A 23104-nucleotide genomic window follows, 5' to 3' on the forward strand; every position below is an offset into this window, starting at 1 on the left:
TAGTCTCTGGCTGTTCCTGCCCGCATCTACTCCAGTAGACTACATAGTCTCTGGCTGTTCCTGCCCGCATCTACTCCAGTAGCCTACATAGTCTCTGGCTGTTCCTGCCCGCATCTACTCCAGTAGCCTACATAGTCTCAGGCTGTTCCTGCCACCCTCTACTCCAGTAGCCTACATAGTCTCAGGATGTTACTGCCCCCCTCTACTCCAGTAGACTACATAGTCTCTGGCTGTTCCTGCCCTCTACTCCAGTAGCCTACATAGTCTCTGGCTGTTCCTGCCCCCTCTACTCCAGTAGCCGACATAGTCTCAGGCTTTTCCTGTCCCCCTCTACTCCAGTAGCCTACATAGTCTCTGGCTGTTCCTGCCCCCCTCTACTCCAGTAGTCTACATAGTCTCTGGCTGTACCTGCCCCCTCTACTCCAGTAGCCTACATAGTCTCTGGCTGTTCCTGCCCCCTCTACTCCAGTAGCCTACATAGTCTCTGGCTGTTACTGCCCCCTCTACTCCAGTAGCCTACATAGTCTCTGGCTGTTCCTGCCCCCTCTACTCCAGTAGCCTACATAGTCTCTGGCTGTTCCTGCCCCCCTCTACTCCAGTAGCCGACATAGTCTCAGGCTTTTCCTGTCCCCCTCTACTCCAGTAGCCTACATAGTCTCAGGCTGTTCCTGCCCCCTCTACTCCAGTAGCCTACATAGTCTCTGGCTGTTCCTGCCCCCCTCTACTCCAATAGACTACATAGTCTCTGGCTGTTCCTGCCCCCCTCTACTCCAGTAGACTACATTACATCGTCTCTGGCTTTTCCTGCCCCCCTCTACTCCAGTAGACTACATTACATAGCCTCTGGCTGTTCCTGCCCCCCTCTACTCCAGTAGCCTACATCGTTTCTGGCTGTTCCTGCCCCCCTCTATCCAGTAGACAACATTACATAGTCTCTTGCTGTTCCTGCCCGCATCTACTCCAGTAGACTAAATAGTCTCTGGCTGTTCCTGCCCCCCTCTACTCCAGTAGCCTACATCGTCTCTGGCTTTTCCTGCCCCCCTCTACTCCAGTAGCCTACATATTCTCTGGCTGTTCCTTTCCCCCTCTACTCCAGTAGCCTACATAGTCTCTGGCTGTTCCTGTCCCCCTCTACTCCAGTAGCCTACATAGTCTCTGGCTGTTCCTGCCACCCTCTACTCCAGTAGCCTACATAGTCTCTGGCTGTTCCTGCCCGCATCTACTCCAGTAGCCTACATCGTCTCTGGCTTTTCCTGCCACCCTCTACTCCAGTAGCCTACATAGTCTCTGGCTGTTCCTGCCCGCATCTACTCCAGTAGACTACATAGTCTCAGGCTTTTCCTGTCCCCCTCTACTCCAGTAGCCTACATAGTCTCAGGCTGTTCCTGCCACCCTCTACTCCAGTAGTCTACATAGTCTCTGGCTGTTCCTAACCCCCTCTACTCCAGTAGCCTACATAGTCTCAGGATGTTCCTGCCCCCTCTACTCCAGTAGCCTACATAGTCTCTGGCTGTTCCTGCCCCCTCTACTCCAGTAGCCTACATAGTCTATGGCTGTTCCTGCCCCCCTCTACTCCAGTAGACTACATAGTCTCTGGCTGTTCCTGCCCCCTCTACTCCAGTAGCCTACATAGTCTCTGGCTGTTCCTGCCCCCCTCTACTCCAGTAGACTACATAGTATCTGGCTGTTCCTGCCCCCTCTACTCCAGTACACTACATAGTCTCTGGCTGTTCCTGCCCCCCTCTACTCCAGTACACTACATAGTCTCTGGCTGTTCCTGCCCCCCTCTACTCCAGTAGGCTACATAGTTTCTGGCTTTTCCTGCCCCCCTCTATCCAGTAGACATTTTACATTTACATTTTAGTCATTTAGCAGACGCTCTTATCCAGAGCGACTTACAGGAGCAATTAGGGTTAAGTGCCTTGCTTAAGGGCACATCGACAGATTTTTCACCTAGTCGGCTCGGGGATTAGAACCAGCGACCTTTCGGTTACTGGCACAACGCTCTTACCCACTAAGCTACCTGCCGCCCTAGACAACATTACATAGTCTCTGGCTGTTCCTGCCCGCATCTACTCCAGTAGCCTACATAGTCTCTGGCTGTTCCTGCCCCCCTCTACTCCAGTAGACTACATTACATCGTCTCTGGCTTTTCCTGCCCCCCTCTACTCGAGTAGACTATATTACATAGCCTCTGGCTGTTCTTGACCCCCTCTACTCCAGTAGCCTACATAGTCTCTGGCTGTTCCTGCCCCCCTCTACTCCAGTAGACTACATTACATCGTCTCTGGCTTTTCCTGCCCCCCTCTACTCGAGTAGACTATATTACATAGCCTCTGGCTATGTAATATAGACTACATTACATCGTCTCTGGCTTTTCCTGCCCCCCTCTACTCGAGTAGACTATATTACATAGCCTCTGGCTGTTCTTGACCCCCTCTACTCCAGTAGCCTACATAGTCTCTGGCTGTTCCTTTCCCCCTCTACTCCAGTAGCCTACATAGTCTCTGGCTGTTCCTGTCCCCCTCTACTCCAGTAGCCTACATAGTCTCAGGCTGTTCCTGCCACCCTCTACTCCAGTAGTCTACATAGTCTCTGGCTGTTCCTGTCCCCCTCTACTCCAGTAGCCTACATAGTCTCTGGCTGTTCCTGCCCCCCTCTACTCCAGTAGCCTACATCGTCTCTGGCTGTTCCTGCCCCCCTCTACTCCAGTAGCCTACATAGTCTCAGGCTGTTCCTGCCCCCCTCTACTCCAGTAGACTACATTACATATCCTCTGGCTGTTCCTGCCTCCCTCTACTCCAGTAGCCTACATAGTTTCTGGCTGTTCCTGCCCCCCTCTATCCAGTAGACAACATTACATAGCCTCTGGCTTTTCCTAACCCCTCTACTCCAGTAGACTACATAGTCTCTTGCTGTTCCTGCCCCCCTCTACTCCAGTAGCCTACATAGTCTCTGGCTGTTCCTGTCCCCCTCTACTCCAGTAGTCTACAGAGTCTCTGGCTGTTCCTGTCCCCCTCTACTCCAGTAGCCTACATAGTCTCTGGCTGTTCCTGCCCTCTACTCCAGTAGCCTACATAGTCTCTGGCTTTTCCTGCCCCCTCTACTCCAGTAGACAACATAGTCTCTGGCTGTTCCTGCCCCCCTCTACTCCAATAGACTACATTACATCGTCTGTGGCTGTTCCTGCCCCCCTCTACTCCAATAGCCTACATAGTTTCTAGCTGTTCCTGCCTCCCTCTACTCCAGTAGCCTACATAGTTTCTGGCTGTTCCTGCCCCCCTCTATCCAGTAGACAACATTACATAGCCTCTGGCTGTTCCTAACCCCTCTACTCCAGTAGACTACATAGTCTCTTGCTGTTCCTGCCCCCCTCTACTCCAGTAGCTTACATAGTCTCTGGCTGTTCCTGTCCCCCTCTACTCCAGTAGACTACATAGTCTCTGGCTGTTCCTGCCCCCCTCTACTCCAGTAGACTACATTACATCGTCTCTGGCTGTTCCTGCCCGCATCTACTCCAGTAGCCTACATAGTATCTGGCTGTTCCTGACCCCTCTACTCCAGTAGCCTACATAGTCTCTGGCTGTTCCTGCCTCCCTCTATCCAGTAGACAACATTACATAGCCTCTGGCTGTTCCTGCCCCCCTCTACTCCAGTAGACTACATAGTATCTTGCTGTTCCTGCCCCCATCTACTCCAGTAACCTACATAGTCTGCACTCTAAAGCCTACAGGGATCTCCTTTGGTCGTCTATGACACAGAGCTTGCAGAGTGGCTACTAGCAGGATGTTATGGTTGGGAGGCTGGTCTGTGAGGCCGGCAGACCCTTTGACAGACATGCTGATTGAGAGGCCCGTGGACAGAACACCCTTTAGGCTGGGTTTCTGTACAGCACTCTGTGACATCTGCTGATGGAAAAAGCGCTTTATAAATACCTTTGATTGATTGATTTAGCTCTGCGTGCATACAACCAGACCCCCTATGCCAAACCACCATTGAGGGGTTGGAGGAGGGTTGGATAGGGTTGGGTTAGGAAGGGTTGGGTAGGGTTGGGTTAGGAAAGGTATGGTTGGGTAGGGTAGGGTTGGGTTAGGAAGGGTATGGTTGGGTAGGGTTGGGTTGGGTGAGGAAGGGTATGGTTGGGTTAGGAAGGGTATGGTTGGGTTAGGAAGGGTTGGGTACGGAAGGGTATGGTTGGGTTAGGAAGGGTTGGGTACGGAAGGGTATGGTTGGGTAGGGTAGGGTTGGGTACGGAAGGGTATGGTTGGGTTAGGAAGGGTTGGGTACGGAAGGGTATGGTTGGGTAGGGTAGGGTTGGGTAGGGTAGGGTTGGGTTAGGAAGGGTATGGTTGGGTAGGGTAAGGTAAGGTTGGGTTAAGAAGGGTATGGTTGGGTAGGGTAAGGTAAGGTTGGGTTAAGAAGGGTATGGTTGGGTAGGGTAAGGTAAGGTTGGGTTAAGAAGGGTATGGTTGGGTAGGGTAGGATTAGGTGCCCCCTCTCTCTGGTTCAGCTATGAAGTGTGAAGAGAAGTCGTACTAAGTAGAGCATCCTCAACTAATAACAACAACCACTGTGACTGGGGGGGGGGGACACTGGTGCTGTGACTGGGGGGACACTGGTGCTGTGACTGGGGGGGGGAGACACTGGTGCTGTGACTGGGGGGGAGACACTGGTGCTGTGACTGGGGGAGACACTGGTGCTGTGACGGGGGAGACACTGGTGCTGTGCGGGGGGAGACACTGGTGCTGTGACTGGGGGAGACACTGGTGCTGTGACTGGGGGAGACTGGGGGGACACTGGTGCTGTGACTGGGGGGACACTGGTGCTGTGACTGGGTGGGGACACTGGTGCTGTGACTGGGGGAGACACTGGTGCTGTGACTGGGGGGAGACACTGGTGCTGTGACTGGGGGGGCGGGGAGACACTGGTGCTGTGACTGGGGCGGGGAGACACTGGTGCTGTGACTGTGTGTTTGTGGTTGGGGGGAGACACTGGTGCTGTGACTGTGTGTGGTTGGTTGGGGGGGGGGGGAGACAGGAGACACTGGTGCTGTGACTGTGTGTGGTTGGTTGGGGGCGGGGGGGGGGGGGGTGAGGAGACACTGGTGCTGTGACTGTGTGTGTGTGGTTGGGGGCGGGGGGGCGAGGAGCAGCTGGTGCTAAGGGTTGTCTTAATTCTCAGGTTACCACGCCGACAGGGAGTGTCAGTTCCACATCCGCTTGGCCACGACATCGTGGCAGGGGTTTGTTTATTTGTGCACTCTATGACCTTCAATGAGGAATGTGTTTTTAAAAAATTTATAATTTTATAAATTGTATATATTTTTTGTGTAATTGATGCTGATCTTGTAATTGAGGGCTCTCAATGGTCTCAATGGGACTCCATGCTTAAATAAAGGTGAAATAAATCAATTACTGCTACTGAGATACAGTGTTGGCCAAAGGTGGATACAGACAAAAAACCCACTAATTGTCACATATTTAATCGGTAGGCTTGGTTAGCCCATATGAAGTACGTTTACAACATGGAAATATCTAGCAAGTCAAAAATCCTAAAGGAGTAGTATTTTCTTTACAATTAATTTAATTAAGTCATGTAGAAATGACTGATTTAGAATCAAACTTTAAGGCCCAGCATCGCAGCACCACAGACAAGAGCTGCAAAGAAAAAGACAGAAGATAACTACAGACAAGGGGAGACTAGTACTATTACAGACAAGGGGAGACTAGTACTATTACAGACAAGGGGAGACTAGTACTATTACAGACAAGGGGAGACTAGTACTATTACAGACAAGGGGAGACTAGTACTATTACAGACAAGGGGAGACTAGTACTATTACAGACAAGGGGAGACTAGTACTATTACAGACAAGGGGAGACTAGTACTATTACAGACAAGGGGAGACTAGTACTATTACAGACAAGGGGAGACTAGTACTATTACAGACAAGGGGAGACTAGTACTATTACAGACAAGGGGAGACTAGACTATTACAGACAAGGGAAGACTAGTACTATTACAGACAAGGGGAGACTAGTACTATTACAGACAAGGGGAGACTAGTACTATTACAGACAAGGGGAGACTAGTACTATTACAGACAAGGGGAGACTGGTACTATTACAGACAAGGGGAGACTGGTACTATTACAGACAAGGGGAGACTAGTACTATTACAGACAAGGGGAGACTAGTACTATTACAGACAAGGGGAGACTAGTACTATTACAGACAAGGGGAGACTAGTACTATTACAGACAAGGGGAGACTAGTACTATTACAGACAAGGGAGACTAGTACTATTACAGACAAGGGGAGACTAGTACTATTACAGACAAGGGGAAACTAGTACTATTACAGACAAGGGGAGACTAGTACTATTACAGACAAGGGGAGACTAGTACTATTACAGACAAGGGGAGACTAGTACTATTACAGACAAGGGGAGACTAGTACTATTACAGACAAGGGGAGACTAGTACTATTACAGACAAGGGGAGACTAGTACTATTAAAGACAAGGGGAGACTAGTACTATTACAGACAATAGAAATGACAGAGAAATGAAATCTGTTTTTTCCCCCTTTCCACAGAGTAAGCTCTTCGCTCCAGTGAGCGCCATGTCGTTTCCTTCAGCCCTTCACGGGTCTGACTGAAGAGGCCTGGAGAGGTCTCTCTCTCTGTAGAAGTGTGTTAACTAAATTAAAATCCTTATTTAGTGGAGCATTCATAATAAACTCTCGTCTAGGGCCCCATCAAAGAGCCCTTTCCTCTGACCAGATAGGCTACTCAACACTCCAGCCAGACAACCGGGAGATTCCTGCCAAGCACGCCGTACATGAGGGGGGCAACCAGACAAAACAGACACTTGAGATGTCTGTGCAGAAGGGAGGGAGGGAGGGAGGGAGGGAGGGAGGGAGGGAAGGGACAGCGAGAGAGCGAGAGAGCGAGAGAGAGAAAGCTAGAGCTAGATAGAGAGAGAGTGAGAGAGAGAGCGAGAGAGAGAGCGAGAGAGAGAGAGAGAGAGAGAGAGAGAGAGAGAGAGAGAGGAGAGAGAGAGAGCGATAGCGACAGAGAGCGAAAGGGAGTAAGGGTCAGTGCAGTGTGCTCCAGTGCATGTCATCCTACCCCCAAGTGAGGCAGGCTAGACAGACCAGCTTAGAGAAGTCACACCCTGGTACCGTGGACCTTAACTCCTCACGCTAAAAATACCCTGGACAGGAGGGGGAGGAGACAGTGTTCCTCTCTGGTAGTCAGTCACGCTTCATTGTCCACATTGTCAGACAGACACACACAGACAGAGAAGAGTCTTGTGTCAGAGGCTTCGGAGTTCAGACAGACAAATTCACTGAGATACGGGCCGACATTTTTACTTAACGGGGTAGTAAAGTAACCATAACAACTGGTTAATTCAGTGTTTTTTTTTTTCTTCAGCGTAAGGCTGTCGGCTAAACAGCCGATTACAGGCTAATTTTAAAGCCGGCTACTTTTCAATTCGCTAGTCTGAAAAAAAGTCAGCCGAGCCCTCTCCCGCTATAATTAACAATATGCATCTTCTAGCAATCTATTGGTAGGACATGGGCCTGTCAGTCATAAAGTGAGCGATGACAGGGAAACAGTCTGCGGTCTTCCAGCCTCTCAGTACCTGGGTGTTTGTGTGTTGTGTGCGCTGTGGTTGCGGTCGAATTTCTTTACCCTAAGTACGGTTACATTGCACACAACAATGCGATTATTGTGGACAATCGGATGAACATGACAGTTTGATTAAAACGTTCACATGCTTTGCAAGAAGAACGATTTCCCTAATGACCCTGTTTACATGGACACATCTTGAATCAGGCGACCCGATAAATGCAGAACAAATCAAAATCAACGTTCTACGACAGCGACCACATTATTTTTGCATATTTGATTTGGAGTTCAGACATATAAAGTTTTGTATGTGAAAACTACTTCTAAGATGCATACATTCAGTTGTTCCGAACTCACTTCACTAAAGATGGAGGCTCACTCTACTGCTAGCCGATCAAATACACCCGCTGGAACGCCGATTAACGTGTTTACATGTCCTAATCATTCGAAAGATTGCTCAGAAAACCAGATGTTTTAATCAATGTATGCTTACTTCGATTTTGACCTCAGGCCGATTAAAGATAAGCAGAGTAATGTGTTTACATGACCCATTCATAATCTGCCTACTGCCATAATCAGTTGAATGTCTAATTATTACTGGGCATGTCAACACACTGAGAGAGAGCATGACGCTTCTTCATCGTCTCTGTGTGTGAACATTGATGTTATTTGAGCAGATGGAGACTAAAAAACATGACATCAATCAGTAGGCGGGGGGGGCTGTGCATCTTTGTAGATAACACTTGGACCACGGCAGTGTAATGTGATTGAACAAGGATGCACCAGAGACTGTGAGATTCTCGATGTCACATTCAGGCCATTCTATCTACCACGCAAGTTTGGACAGATCAGCATTATTCCGGTCTATATACCTGGACCTAACGATAAGGAAGCTGCTGACAGGATTACAGACTGTTTCAATGCTGCGCTTTCACGATCAGCTGACCGGGCAGTATTTGTGCTTGGGGATTTTTTAATACGCTCTCCCTCTCCGCTCCAACTCGCTCCACTGGCATCCTTGACCAGTGAAATGGCAACGTAGAGGACGCATACAAGACAGTGTGCAGAGCACCCATCGGGAAATCAGACCATAACGTTATCCATTTCCTACTGAGAAACAGGCAGCAAGTGAAAGGCAAAAAACCTGTAGAGAAATCCATTCAGGTATGGACAGAGGAGAGCAGGGAGGAGCTCAAGGACTGCTTTGACGTCACAGACTGGGAGGTGTTCTTTGACTCGTGCAGGGATCCCCACGAGTTGACAGCGAGCATCACATCATACATCCAGTTCTGTGAGGATACTGTCCGAGTATTTCCCAACAACAAGCCCTGGGTGTCTAGGGACTTGAAAATGTGCCTCAATGAAAGGAAGTTTGCGTTCCTGAAAGGAGATACTGATGCTGTGAAGGAGAAAGAAAATACATTCAGGTCAAACGTGGAAAGCTAAAAATGACTTCAAGGACAAAGTGGAGCAGAGGTTCTGTCCAGCCAATCCAAGACAAGCATGGGAGGGGCTTAATGCTGTGATGTAAGAGAAAGGAAAAGAGAGAACAACAACATGGCCGACCGTTCCCCTGGAAACCACCTCAACTGGTTTATGGAAGATTTGACACCGTCGATTTTAAAGACGAATGTAAACAAATATGTGAGAGCATCCCCAAATCCTCTCCTGTCCAGATAACAGAGAACCAGACATACTACGGGGCAAAGTACTGAAGGTCTGCGCCGACCAGCTCAAGGGAGTATTCATACGACTGTTTCAACTCCTGCTGAGCACCTGTGCAGTGCCAAACTCCTGGAATGTGTCGACCATTGTACCGGGCCTAAGAAGTCAGGGGCCAAATCACCAAATTACTTTCGACCTGTGGCCCTAACACCCCTTCTGGAAAAGGGTTGTCAGTAAGCACCGTACCCTGTCCGTAGCAGATCAACTGGACGCACTACAGTTTGCCTATAAGGCACAGAGGAGGACTGAGGATGCTACCCTGACCTTGGTGAACATGGTGACTGGTCACCTTCAACATGCAAAATCATACGCACACATTTTATTTATTGATTTTACTTCAGCTTTAAATACAATGCAAATACACACACTGCTGAAACAACCACTGGACCTGAATGTCAACGGAGGCCTCGCAGGTTGGGTCAAGGACTTTTTAACTGACCGCCCACAGAGTGTCCTGATGAATGGGGCCCTCTCTGATGAGCTGACCCTGAACACAGGGGCGCCCCAGGGGTGTGTCCTCTCTCTGATGAACTGACCCTGAACACAGGGGCGCCTCAGGGGTGTGTCCTCTCTCTGATGAACTGACCCTGAACACAGGGGCGCCCCAGGGGTGTGTCCTATAAATAAATAAATAATTAGTCATTTAGCAGACGCCTGATCCAGAGCGACTTACAGGAGCAATTAGGTTAAGTGCCTCTGCTCAAGGGCACATCGACACCTGATTACCTAGGGGGCCGGGATTAGAAACCAGCGTCCTCTCGGTTACTGGCACAACGCCCTTAACCACTAAGCGTACCGTGTGTCCCCTCTCTCTGATGAACTGACCCTGAACACAGGGGCGCCCCAGGGGTGTGTCCTCTCTCTGATGAACTGACCCTGAACACAGGGGCGCCCCAGGGGTGTGTCCTCTCTCTGATGAACTGACCCTGAACACAGGGGCGCCCCAGGGGTGTGTCCTTTCACCGTTGTTGTTCTCTAGCTACGTTAATTAGATGAAGATCCAAGGAAACGATGTGAGCCTTTTCAGGTACGCGGATGACATGGTTCTGAGGAGACTATTTTTTTTAAAGATGCTACGTCAGATGGGGATTTTAAACAGACCAATAACCTTCAAGAACTGTGCCGGTCAAGTGTCCTCCACATCACTGTGGAAAAGGCAAAGGAGCTGATCATCAATGGCAAAAAAATGTGCCAATGTCCCAACCACTCTCTCTGAACGACCAACCAGTGGAGGGGGTTGAGTGTTTCAAGAGAATGTTTAGAGAGAATGCAGACTGCATTATTTTTTTACAAAAGCCAGCACCTGTTTTTAATCAGGAAATTGAAGGGGTTGGGGGTCAGCCGGGATGTTCTGGAGAAGGTGTTCAGCAGCTTGGTGGAGAGCTTCCTCATGTTCAATATGACAGTCTGGTATGTTAATCTGATCTGGTGGAGAGCATCCTCACGTTCAGTATGACAGTCTGGTATGGTAATCTGATCTGGTGGAGACCATCCTCACGTTCAATATGACAGTCTGGTATGGTAATCTGATCTGGTGGAGACCATCCTCACGTTCAATATGACAGTCTGGTATGTTAATCTGATCTGGTGGAGACCATCCTCACGTTCAATATGACAGTCTGGTATGTTAATCTTATCTGGTGGAGAGCATCATCATGTTCAATATGACAGTCTGGTATGGTAATCTGATCTGGTGGAGAGCATCCTCATGTTCAATATGACAGTCTGGTATGGTAATCTGATCTGGTGGAGACCATCCTCACGTTCAATATGACAGTCTGGTATGTTAATCTGATCTGGTGGAGACCATCCTCACGTTCAATATGGGGAACAGTCTGGTATGGTAATATGGGGAGTCTGGTGGAGTAATATGGGGAACAGTCTGGTATGGTAATCTGATCTGGTGGAGAGCATCCTCACGTTCAATATGACAGTCTGGTATGGTAATATGGGGAACAGTCTGGTATGGTAATCTGAGAGTGAGGAGCAAAAGCAAACTAACCAGAATAGTAACCGCAGCCAGCAAAGTAATCGGTCGACCACAGGCACAGCTGAGCAGTCTGTTCCACAACGCAACCAAAAAGAAGGCACTGGCTATCTGTCGTTGGCGACCCCTCCCACCCTCTACACCCTCAGTTTGAGAGGCATCCCTCTGGCCGGCGCTTCAGAATGCCCACGGCCAAGAGGAACGGACCACTAAACGCAAAATAAATTGTATCGGTATATGTACTTATCTATCCAGTGCAGTTGGGACAGTGTTCGGTTATGAGTGAATGTATCAATGTCCTCTATGTTGATAGTGTATGCAGCATGATGGACTGACTGGTTTAAATGTGAATGATGTGACAATGTATGTGTATGTGATCCTTTTAATGGAAGGTGATGCCAAAGAAAAATGTCCATCCTGGTTGGACAATAAAGGTTTGCTCTATTCTATTCTGTTCTGTTCTATTCTATAACAGACCCAGCGGCCATCTGACATATAGGAATGCATGTCGGTGTCGTAGCATGCCACCGGCATATCTCTATCTCTCTAGGGTCAGGCCTAAGCTTCTCTTCCTTTATACAGTGAGGGAAAAAAGTATTTGATCCCCTGCTGATTTTGTACGTTTGCCCACTGACAAAGACATGATCAGTCTATAATTTTAATGGTAGGTTTATTTGAAAAGTGAGAGACAGAAAAACGCATGTCAAAAAATGTTATATATTGGGGAAAAAAGTATTTGACCCCTCTGCAAAACATGACTTAGTACTTGGTGGCAAAACCCTTGTTGGCAATCACAGAGGTCAGACGTTTCTTGTAGTTGGCCACCAGGTTTGCACACATCTCAGGAGGGATTTTGTCGCACTGCTCTTTGCAGATCTTCTCCAAGTCATTAAGGTTTTGAGGCTGACCTTTGGAAACTCGAACGTTCAGCTCCCTCCAAAGATTTTCTATGGGATTAAGGTCTGGAGACTGGCTAAGCCACTCCAGGACCTGAATGTGCTTCTTCTTGAGCCACTCCTTTGTTGCCTTGGCCGTGTGTTTTGGGTCATTGTCACGCTGGAATACCCATCCACAACCCATTTTCAATGCCCTGGCTGAGGGAAGGAGGTTCTCACCCAAGATTTGACGGTACATGGCCCCGTCCATCGTCCCTTTGATGCGGTGAAGTTGTCCTGTCCCCTTAGCAGAAAAACACCCCCAAAGCATAATGTTTCCACCTCCATGTTTGACGGCGGGATGGTGTTCTTGGGGTCATAGGCATAATTCCTCCTCCTCCAAACATGGCGAGTTGAGTTGATGCCAAAGAGCTCGATTTTGGTCTCATCTGACCACAACACTTTCACCCAGTTCTCCTCTGAATCATTCAGATGTTCATTGGCAAACTTCAGACAGGCCTGTATATGTGCTTTCTTGAGAAGGGGGACCTTGCGGGTGCTGCAGGATTTCAGTCCTTCCCGGCGTAGTGTGTTACCAATTGTTTTCTTGGTGACTATGGTCCCAGCTGCCTTGAGATCATTGACAAGATCCTCCCGTGTAGTTCTGGGCTGATTCCTCACCGTTCTCATGATCATTGCAACTCCACGAGGTGAGATCTTGCATGGAGCCCCAGGCCGAGGGAGATTGACAGTTATTTTGTGTTTCTTCCATTTGCAAATAATCGCACCAACTGTTGTCACCTTCTCACCATGCTGCTTGGCGATGGTCTTGTAGTCCATTCCAGCCTTGTGTAGGTCTACAATCTTGTCCCTGACATCCTTGGAGAGCTCTTTGGTCTTGGGCATTGTGGAGAGTTGGGAATCTGATTGATTGATTGCTACTGTGGACAGGTGTCTTTTATACAGGTAACAAACTGAGATTAGGAGCACTCTCTTTAAGAGTGTGCTCCTAATCTCAGCTCGTTACCTGTATAAAAGACACCTGGGAGCCAGAAATCTTTCTGATTGAGAGGGGGTCAAATACTTATTTCTCTCAATAAAATGCTAAATCAATTTATAAAACATTTTACATGCGTTTTTCTGGATTTTTTGGTTGTTATTCTGTCTCTCACTGTTCAAATAAACCTACCATTAAAATTATAGACTGATAATTTCTTTGTCAGTGGGCAAAAGTACAAAATCAGCAGGGGATCAAATACTTTTTTCCCTCACTTTATAGGCTATAGTGGCTTGCAAAAGTATTCACCCCCCTTGTCATTTTTCCTATTTTGTTGCCTTACATCCTGGAAATAAAATATATTTTTTAGGGGTTTGTATCATTTGAGTTACACGACATGCCTACCACTTTGAAGATGCAAAAAGACAATAAAACAGAAAACTTGAGCGTGCATAACTATTCACCCCCCCAAGGTCAATACTTTGTAGAGCCACCTTTTGCAGCAATTACAGCTGCAAGTCTCTTGGGGTATGTCTCTATAAGCTTGGCACATCTAGCAACTGGGATTTTTGCCCATTCTTCAAGGCAAAACTGCTCCATCTCCTTCAAGTTGGATGGGTTCCGCTGGTGTACATCAATCTTTAAGTCATACCACAGATTCTCAATTGGATTGAGGTCTGGGCTTCAACTAGGCCATTCCAAGACATTTAAATGTTTCCCCTTAAACCCTCGAGTGTTGCTTTAGCAGTATGCTTGGGGTCATTGTCCTGCTGGAAGGTGAACCTCCGTCCTAGTCTCAAATCTCTGGAAGACAGAAACATGTTTCCCTCATGAATTTCCCTGTGTTTAACGCCGTCCATCATTCCTTCAATTCTGACCAGTTTCCCAGTCCCTGCCAATGAAAAATATCCCCACAGCATGATGCTGCCACCACCATGCTTCACTGTGGGGATGGTGTTCTCGGGGTTATGAGAGGTGTTGGGTTTGCGCCAGACATTTTCCTTGATGGCCAAAAAGCTCAATTTTAGTCTCATCTGACCAGAGTACCTTCTTCCATATGTTTGCGGAGTCTCCCACATGCCTTTTGGTGAACACCAAACGTGTTTGCTTATTTTTTTCTTTAAGCAATGGCTTTATTCTGGCCACTCTTCCGTAAAGCCCTGCTCTTTGGAGTGTACAGCTTAAAGTGGTCCTATGGACAGATACTCCAATCTCCGCTGTGGAGCTTTGCAGCTCCTTCAGGGTTATTTTTGGTCTCTTTGTTGCCTCTCTGATTATTGCCCTCCTTGCCTGGTCCGTCAGTTTTGGTGGGCGGCCCTCTCTTGGCAGGTTTGTTGTGGTGCCATATTCTTTCAATTTTTTTTATAATGGATTTAATGGTGCTCCGTGGAATGTTCAAAGTTTTGGATATTTTTTTATAACCCAACCCTGATCTGTACTTCTCCACAACTTTGTCCCTGAACTGTTTGGAGAGATCCTTGGTCTTCATGGTGCCGCTTGCTTGGTTGTGCCCCTTGCTTAGTGGTGTTGCAGACTCTGGGGCCTTTCAGAACAGGTGTATATATACTGAGATCATGTGACAGATCATGTGACACTTAGATTGCACACAGGTGGACTTTATTTAACTAATTATGTGACTTCTGAAGGTAATTGGTTGTACCAGATCTTATTCAGGTGCTTCATAGCAAAGGGGGTGAATACATATGCACGCACCACTTTTCCGTTATTTATTTTTTTGAAATTTCTGAAACAAGTTATCTTTGAAATTCCACTTCACCAATTTGGACTATTTTGTGTATGTCCATTACATGAAATCCAACTAAAAATCAATTAAAATTACAGGTTTTTATTGCAACAAAATAGGAAAAACGCCAATGGGGATGAAAACTTTTGCAAGGCACTGTATATATATATATATATATATATATAGATTTATTAAAATATTAATAACATACAGTGGACACCTTTGCATGCAATGCCCTGATACATTTAGTACTCAAATCTCTGACAGCTGAACCGTGAGGTGGACAATAATTGTTTTAGGAAAGTAGCCAAAAAAATAAATAAAAAAATTGTCTATAAAGTATTACATATGCTACACATCGAAAACACAAAGAATAGTGTTTTTGCAATTTGTTATAGGCTGTTTTTAAGGACACGTTAATGTGGCTCATTTGGCCAACATCCCTTCTTTATTGATGGCTCTGGCCACGCCAGGTTGGATCTGAATGCATGTGGATGTCCGTAAGATTCCTCAAATGTCCGGTAAATTAAAATCTTCACGGTCATGTTGTCTGGCGCCAAGTTCTCCTAAAGGAAACTCTGAAATAGCATATTGTTTTTATGAAGATTTTTGAAGATTCACATGAAAATCTGTTGCTAATTGAATGGAAACCTAGCCATAGACACCCTGAAGACTCTGGCAGGTGCGCTAGTCCAGTGTTACTTTGATTATGCCTGCACAACATGGTTCCCCAGCAGCCCCAGACATCTAAAGAATAAGTTACAGACCAGCCAAAACAAGCTTGTAAGAATTGTACTTCAACTCCCCCCTCACACTTATCTGGAGGTTGAACATTTTTTAATCTCTAGCCTACCAAATTGTATCGGCAAGAGAGCCATTCTTAAATTCAATACCTGTATTGCAGATAGCTCTTAAATGCCTCTTTAAATTAACCTTAAAGCGTGTGGAAGTCAGAAGACTTTAAGAAGAAATCTGTGGGTCAGTTGTTAAACAAGCATAAAAAATAAAAATAAAATGACAAACTGCAATTCAAAAAGAGAGTTCCAAACACTTGTTAACATTCTTTCACTAATTTAACTGAAGTCATTCTCTCTCTTCTCTGAACACCAGAACTTAATTGAGCATCTGTTCTGTTTACTTTAGACACCCAATCTTTCCATTTGAAAAAGTGCACTTCACACAATCTGTTTGATTTTAAAATGTAACCTTAAATTATTTCTAGACAATTTGGGTTATTTACTGATTTTTTTCTGTTTTAATAAAATATATAATTTGGAGAACAAACATCATTGTGGCAATTCATATCTTGCAGAAAAGTACTTGAATCTCAAGTTACATTTGAAAAAAAGGCTTAATGTTCTCTTACTTAAAAAATAGACCTGATCACATATGCCTAGACCTAGACGATATCCAAAACAACTAACAATACACTGAATTCATACGTTTTCAGTCATTTAAATTGTAAACACAACACATTTTCTCAATCTGGGACGTAAACTCAAAGTATTCAGTAATTTCGCTGGGTATTTCAGATGGAATCAAGACATTAGAATGTACCAGAGGGCACCAAAATAGAGCTTTCCCGGCAAAACATTCTTAACCCGGCAGGGGGTCCTCCACCCAGGGGAGCCTGGCTGGCTACTTTTTCGATTTGGCTGGCTACTCCATGTGCTTGTGGGAGACACTGGTTAATTGTTATGGCAATAATTCAAAAAACAAATACTGCATGCTTTTCACGTAAATAATCCCCACCTTCTTGTGGACATTGTTAAAAGGGATATTTTGAGACATACATTTTTTAAAAAAGAAATAAAGTATTGTGGAACCTTTTGTCAGAGGCTACATATTAGAGAGCTGAGCTGCTCTGCTCAGTTCAAACACATTCACCTCATTAACATCAGAGATATTTTACTCCTCTCAGTGCTAAGAAACCAAAACAATTTAAATAGAAAGAAGGTGGAAATAATGTAAAACGTTTTTGAAATACTGCTGCACAGCATTACTGCACGTAATCATCACATTCTAATGGACAATGTTAGAAGGGACGTTTTTTTAAATAAATAGCTAAAAAATAAACTAGTCTAGTCTGTCCATAATTATGTGGCCAAGCTGCACTTCAAAAGATAACGAGATGAACTAACGAGATGAGATGGTACCAAACAGACCAGACAGGACAGGACACTAGTCATGGCTGCCAACTGATGCCAAACAAGCCAGCTGGCACTGAAGGACCATGCCCTGAATACCTGGTGGTCAATGTTACCCCCTCCTCTCCTCCATCTCCTTGCTCCTTTCATCGCTCCTCTCCCCTTTCCTCATTCCTTTCCTGTCTCCTCTCTCCTGTCCTCGCTCCTGTCTCCTGTCTCATCTCTTCTGTCCTCTCTCCTCTCTCCTCTCTCCTGTCCTCTCTCCTGTCCTGTCTTTGTTTTTCACTGTCCTACACACAATACCTCATAATGTCAAAGTGGAATTATGTTTTTAGAAATGTTTACAAATTAATGTTATGGCAAGCCTAAATAAGTTCAGTAGTAAAAATGTTCTTAACAAGTCACATAATAAGTTGCATGGACTGACTCTGTGTGCAATAATAGTGTTTAACATGATTTTTGAATGACTACTTAATTTCTGTACCCCACACATACAATTATCTGTAAGGTCCCTCAGTCGAGCAGTGAATTTCAAACACAGATTCAACCACAAAGACCAGGGAGGTTTTCCAACGCCTCGCAAAGAAGGACACCTATTGGTAGATGGGTAAAAAATATAAATATATATACCCCTTTGAGCATGGTGAAGTTATTAATTACACTTTGGATGGTGTATCAATACACCCAGTCACTACAAAGATACAGGCGTCCTTCCTAACTCAGTTGCCGGAGAGGAAGGAAACCGCTCAGGGATTTCACCATGAGGCCAATGGTGACTTTAAAACAGTTACAGGGTTTAATGGCTGTGATAGGAGAAAACTGATTTACAACATTGTAGTAGGCAAAATCCTAGAGGAAAACCTGGTCTGCTTTCCAACACTGGGAGACAAATTCACCTTTCAGCAGGACAATATCCTAAAACACAAGGCCAAATATACACTGGAGTTGCTTACCAAGATGACATTGGATGTTCCTGAGTGGCCTAGTTACAGTTTTGACTTAAACTGGCTTGAAAATCTATGGCAAGACTTGAAAATGGCTGTCTAGCAATGATCAACAACCAACTTGACAGAGAAACCAGAAAGACCCACAGCTGCAATCGCTGCCAAATGTGATTCTAACATGTATTGGCTCAGGGAGTTGAATACTTATCTAATGAAGATATATTTGTGTTTTATTTTTCATATGTTTTTTTACAAATGTTAGAATATTTTCTTTCACTTTGACATTTGAGTATTTTGTTGAATAATTTATAATTAAATCCATTTGCAAGGTAGGGTCAGTGCAGATAGGATCAGTGCAGATAGGGTCAGTGCAGATAGGGTCAGTACAAGGTAGGGTCAGTGCAGATAGGGTCAGTGCAGATAGGGTCAGTGCAGATAGGGTCAGTGCAGATAGGATCCGTGCAGATAGGGTCAGTGCAGATAGGGTCAGTGCAGATAGGATCAGTGCAGATAGGGTCAGTGCAAGGTAGGGTCAGTGCAAGGTAGGGTCAGTGCAGATAGGGTCAGTGCAGATAGGGTCAGTGCAGATAGGGTCAGTGCAGATAGGATCCGTGCAGATAGGGTCAGTGCAAGGTAGGGTCAGTGCAGATAGGATCAGTGCAGATAGGGTCAATGCAGGTAGGGTCAGTGCAGATAGGGTCAGTACAGATAGGGTCAGTGCAGGTAGGGTCAGTGCAGATAGGGTCAGTGCAGATAGGATCCGTGTAGATAGGGTCAGTGCAAGGTAGGGTCAGTGCAGATAGGATCAGTGCAGATAGGGTCAGTGCAGATAGGGTCAGTGCAGATAGGGTCAGTGCAGGTAGGGTCAGTGCAGATAGGATCAGTGCAGATAGGGTCAGTGCAGATAGGGTCAGTGCAGATAGGGTCAGTGCAGGTAGGGTCAGTGCAGATAGGATCAGTGCAGATAGGGTCAGTGCAGATAGGGTCAGTGCAGGTAGGGTCAGTGCAGATAGGGTCAGTGCAGATAGGGTCAGTGCAGGTAGGGTCAGTGCAGATAGGGTCAGTGCAGATAGGATCCGTGCAGATAGGGTCAGTGCAAGATAGGGTCAGTGCAGATAGGGTCAGTGCAAGATAGGGTCAGTGCAGATAGGGCCTGTTCAGATAGGGTCAGTGCAGATAGGATCAGTGCAAGATATTTTGGGCACCATTAATGACTATTTAGCAGTCTGGCAATTTAGCAGTCTTATGGCTTGGGGGTAGAAGTTGTCTCGGAGCCTGTTGTTCAGAGAGCCGATGATCCGGTACCGTTTGCCGGACGGTAGCAGAGTGAACAGTTTATGGCATGGGTGGCTGGAGTCTTTGGCAATTTTTTGGGCCTTCCTCTGACACAGAAGTCCTGGATGGTAGGGAACTCGGCCCCAGTGATGTACTGGGCTGTCCGCACCATCCTCTGTAGTTCTTTGCGTTAGAGGGTGGTGCTATTGCCAAGCAGTGATGCAGCCAGTTAAGATGCTCTTGATGGTGCTTGCTTTATAACGTTTTGAGGATCTGAGGGCCCATGCCAAATCTTTTCACCCCCCTGAGGGGGGAAAAGACGCTGCCGTGCCCTCTTCACGACAGTGCGGGTATGTGGACCATGTTAAGTCCTTAGTGATGTGGACTCCAAGGAACTTGAAGCTCTCGACCTGCTCCACAACAGCCCCGTCGATGTGGATGGAGGTGTTGCTCTCCCCTCTTTCTCCTGTACTCCATGATCAGCTCCTTGGTCTTACTGACGTTGGGTGGAGAGGTTGTTGTCCCAGCACCACACTGCCAGGTCTCTGACCTCCTCCCTGTAGGCTGACTCATCGCCGCTGGTGATCAGGCCTACCACCGCCAAGTTGCCAGCAAACTTGATGATGGTGTTGGAGTCGTGCGCGGCCACGCGGTCGTGGGTGAACAGGGAGTACAGGAGGGGACTGAGCACGCACCCTTGAGGGGCCCCCGTGTTGAGGGTAGATGTGCTGTTGCCTATACTCACCTCCTGGGGCCGGCCCGACAGGAAGTCCAGGATCCATTTGCAGTGGGAGGAGTTCCGTCCCAGGGTCCCTAGCTTGGTGATGAGCATGGAGGGGACCATGGTATCGAACTCTGAGCTGTGGTCTATGAACAGTATTCTCACACAGTTATTTCCCCTCTTGTCCAGGTGGGAGAGGGCAGTGTGAAGTGCAATTGAGATTGCATCATCTGTGGATCTGTTTGGGGCGGTATGCGAATTGGAGTGGGTCTAGGGTGTCTGGGATGATGGTGTTGATGTGTTTCATGACCAGCCTTTCAGAGCACTTCATAATTACAGATGTGAGCGCTACGGGGCGATAGTCATTTAGGCTGGTTACCTTGGTGCTCTTGGGAACAGGGACAATGGTGGTCTGCTTGAAACATGTAGGTATTACAGACTGGGACAAGGAGAGATTGAAAATGTCTGTGAAGACACTTGCCAGCTGGTCTGTGCATGCTTTGAGAACGCACCCTGGTTTTCTGTCTGGCGGCCTTGTGATTGTTAACCTGTTTAAACGTTTTCCTCACATCGGCCATGGAGAGCGAGATCACACAGTCATCCGTAAAAACAGGGGCTTTCACACAAGGCACGGTGTTATATTCCTCGAAAAGAGTGCAACATGCATTTAGCTCGTTTGGGGGTTCTGCGTCGAGTTTCTGTGGGTAGAATAAAAGTGTTCTAGAGTTTTAGCTCCCCTAGTGGCGTGTTGGTAGAAGTGAGGTAGGTCGGTTTTAAGTCCCCGTGTTAAAGTCTCCTCCCACCAGAAACGCTGCCTCTGGGTGAGCGGTCTCTTGTTTGTTTATGACCCCATAGAGTTTGTTGAGACCAGAGTGGTGTTGGCTTGGGGAGGGATGTAGACAGCCATGATAATTACGGATGAAAACTCTCTCTGCCAACATCTTAGAATACCGTAGTACCGTTTTATATGATACTACCAAATTTGTTTTGGTCCTACTGATCTAAAGAACCGGCTGGCGACTGTTATGAAATGTTTATAAAGTCGGATTTGTTCATAAATTCAATTGAAATTGAAGCAACAGCCACTAGTCTCTTGTATGCGCCGGTCCAATAATATCCACTTGACTTTCATGAGCATTATCACGTGTGGCAGCTGTGATCAGCCAGGGGCATCCCCTGCCAGCCCTCACTCACCTGCTTCTCTCCATACGCACTTCATGCACATCTAGTCCTTCCATCAGTTTTTAAACTATAATTTAGCCAAGATGGCGGTAACTCAGACACTGATGACTCTTCTGTTGTTAGATTTGTACAATTGCCACAGTAGAGCAGCTCACAGAGCAAAGACACATTGATCATTTATATATTTTTAAAAAAACATTTTTTGTCATTTTAGCAGACACTCTTATCCAGAGCGACTTACAGGAGCAATTAGGGTTAAGTGCCTTGCTCAAGGGCACATCGACAGATGTTTCACCTAGTCGGCTCGGGGATTAGAAAACAGTGACCTTTCGGTTACTGGCACAACGCTCTTACCCACTAAGCTACCTGGGATGAAACGATACAATGATTTATATACACACTATATGACTGATAGGGGTGCTGTGTTGAAGCCACCGTCCCTTCAACTTGCCCCCCTCCACTGTAAAACATATTTAGGAAGGTATAGACATGCAGTTATTCATGTCTATATTCGTTTTTTGCCATTTAGAGATTACATTCACATTTAAAACATTTCTCATTTAGCAGATGCTCTTATCCAGAGCGAATTACAGTTAGTGCATTCATCTGAAGATAGCTAGGTGGCACAACCACATATCACAGTTAGTGCATTCATCTGAAGATAGCTAGGTGGCACAACCACATATCACAGTTAGTGCATTCATCTGAAGATAGCTAGGTGGCACAACCACATATCACAGTTAGTGCATTCATCTGAAGATAGCTAGGTGGCACAACCACATATCACAGTTAGTGCATTCATCTGAAGATAGCTAGGTGGCACAACCACATATCACAGTTAGTGCATTCATCTGAAGATAGCTAGGTGGGACAACCACATATCACAGTCATAGTAAATACATTTTTTCCTCAATAAGTAGCTATCAGCAAGTACAGTGCTATTGCAAGTGTAACATTAGATTAATAATGTTACTGTCCCCCACTACAACAACCAAAAAACTTAAATACATGCAATTTTGGTTTGTGTATTTTTTATATACATTTCACAAACCACGTCGCAGGCCGCTTTAAACTAATCCCGGGTCACTAATTATTGGTTTGATAACAAAAAACGTTGTTCAGTCACGTTATCTAGCTAGCTAACATCCTGGCAACTTCACAGTAGGTTTAGGCTCATCTGATTGGCCCAGGAAGAAAGGAAAATAGTCTGCTACTCATGAGATGTGCTTCTAGGGAAGGATTCATACAGACCTAATGGAAGACTAAAATATAAACTGTATATATAAGTGTCCTAATGGATTCATATAGACCTAATGGAAAACTAAACATCTCTCTCTTTCTGGTGCTCCTTACATTCTGTTTGGTGCCTAACGTTTTCAAAGTTGGGAGCAGTGTGTGTGTTTTGGGGGAGATAGAGAGTGTTGTGTGTGTGTGGGAGAGAGAGTGGTGTGTGTGTGTAGGTGTGTGTTGTGTGTGTGTGTGTGTGTGTGTCATTATGTTTGGAGGTAAAAGGGGGTGGCTTGCAAGCCGAAGAACACCATCCCACCGTGAAGCACGGGGGTGGCAGCATCATGCTGTGGGGGTGCTTTGCTGCAGGAGAAACTGGTGCACTTCACAAAATAGATGGCATCATGAGGAAGGAATATTATGTGGATATATTGAAGCAACATCTCAAGACATCAGTCAGGAAGTTAAAGCTTGGTCGCAAATGGGTCTTCCAAATGGACAATGACCCCAAGCATACTTCCAAAGTTGTGGCAAAATGGCTTAAGGACAACAAAGTCAAGGTATTGGAGTGGCCATCACAAAGCCCTGACCTCAATCCTATAGAAAATGTGTGGGCAGAACTGAAAAAGCGTGTGCGAGCAAGGAGG

The 23104-nt window shown here is 46.3% G+C and overlaps 1 protein-coding gene across 1 annotated transcript in view; it reads right to left on the reverse strand.

The window, feature by feature from the left end:
- Positions 1-20171, reverse strand: part of LOC123492764 (extensin-3-like) — a 124316-nt gene extending 104145 nt beyond the window's left edge. Inside the window, exons 1-2 of the mRNA XM_045225963.1 lie at positions 20073-20171; positions 4594-4936 (exon numbers count right to left, since the gene is read on the reverse strand). Of these exons, the coding sequence (XP_045081898.1) occupies positions 4594-4936; positions 20073-20171 (442 nt within the window). The remainder of the gene's footprint in view (positions 1-4593; positions 4937-20072) is intronic.
- Positions 20172-23104: the final 2933 nt, after the last annotated feature.

The sequence above is a fragment of the Coregonus clupeaformis genome, chromosome 16 (genome assembly GCF_020615455.1).
Source record: "Coregonus clupeaformis isolate EN_2021a chromosome 16, ASM2061545v1, whole genome shotgun sequence".
Classification (NCBI taxonomy): domain Eukaryota; kingdom Metazoa; phylum Chordata; class Actinopteri; order Salmoniformes; family Salmonidae; genus Coregonus; species Coregonus clupeaformis.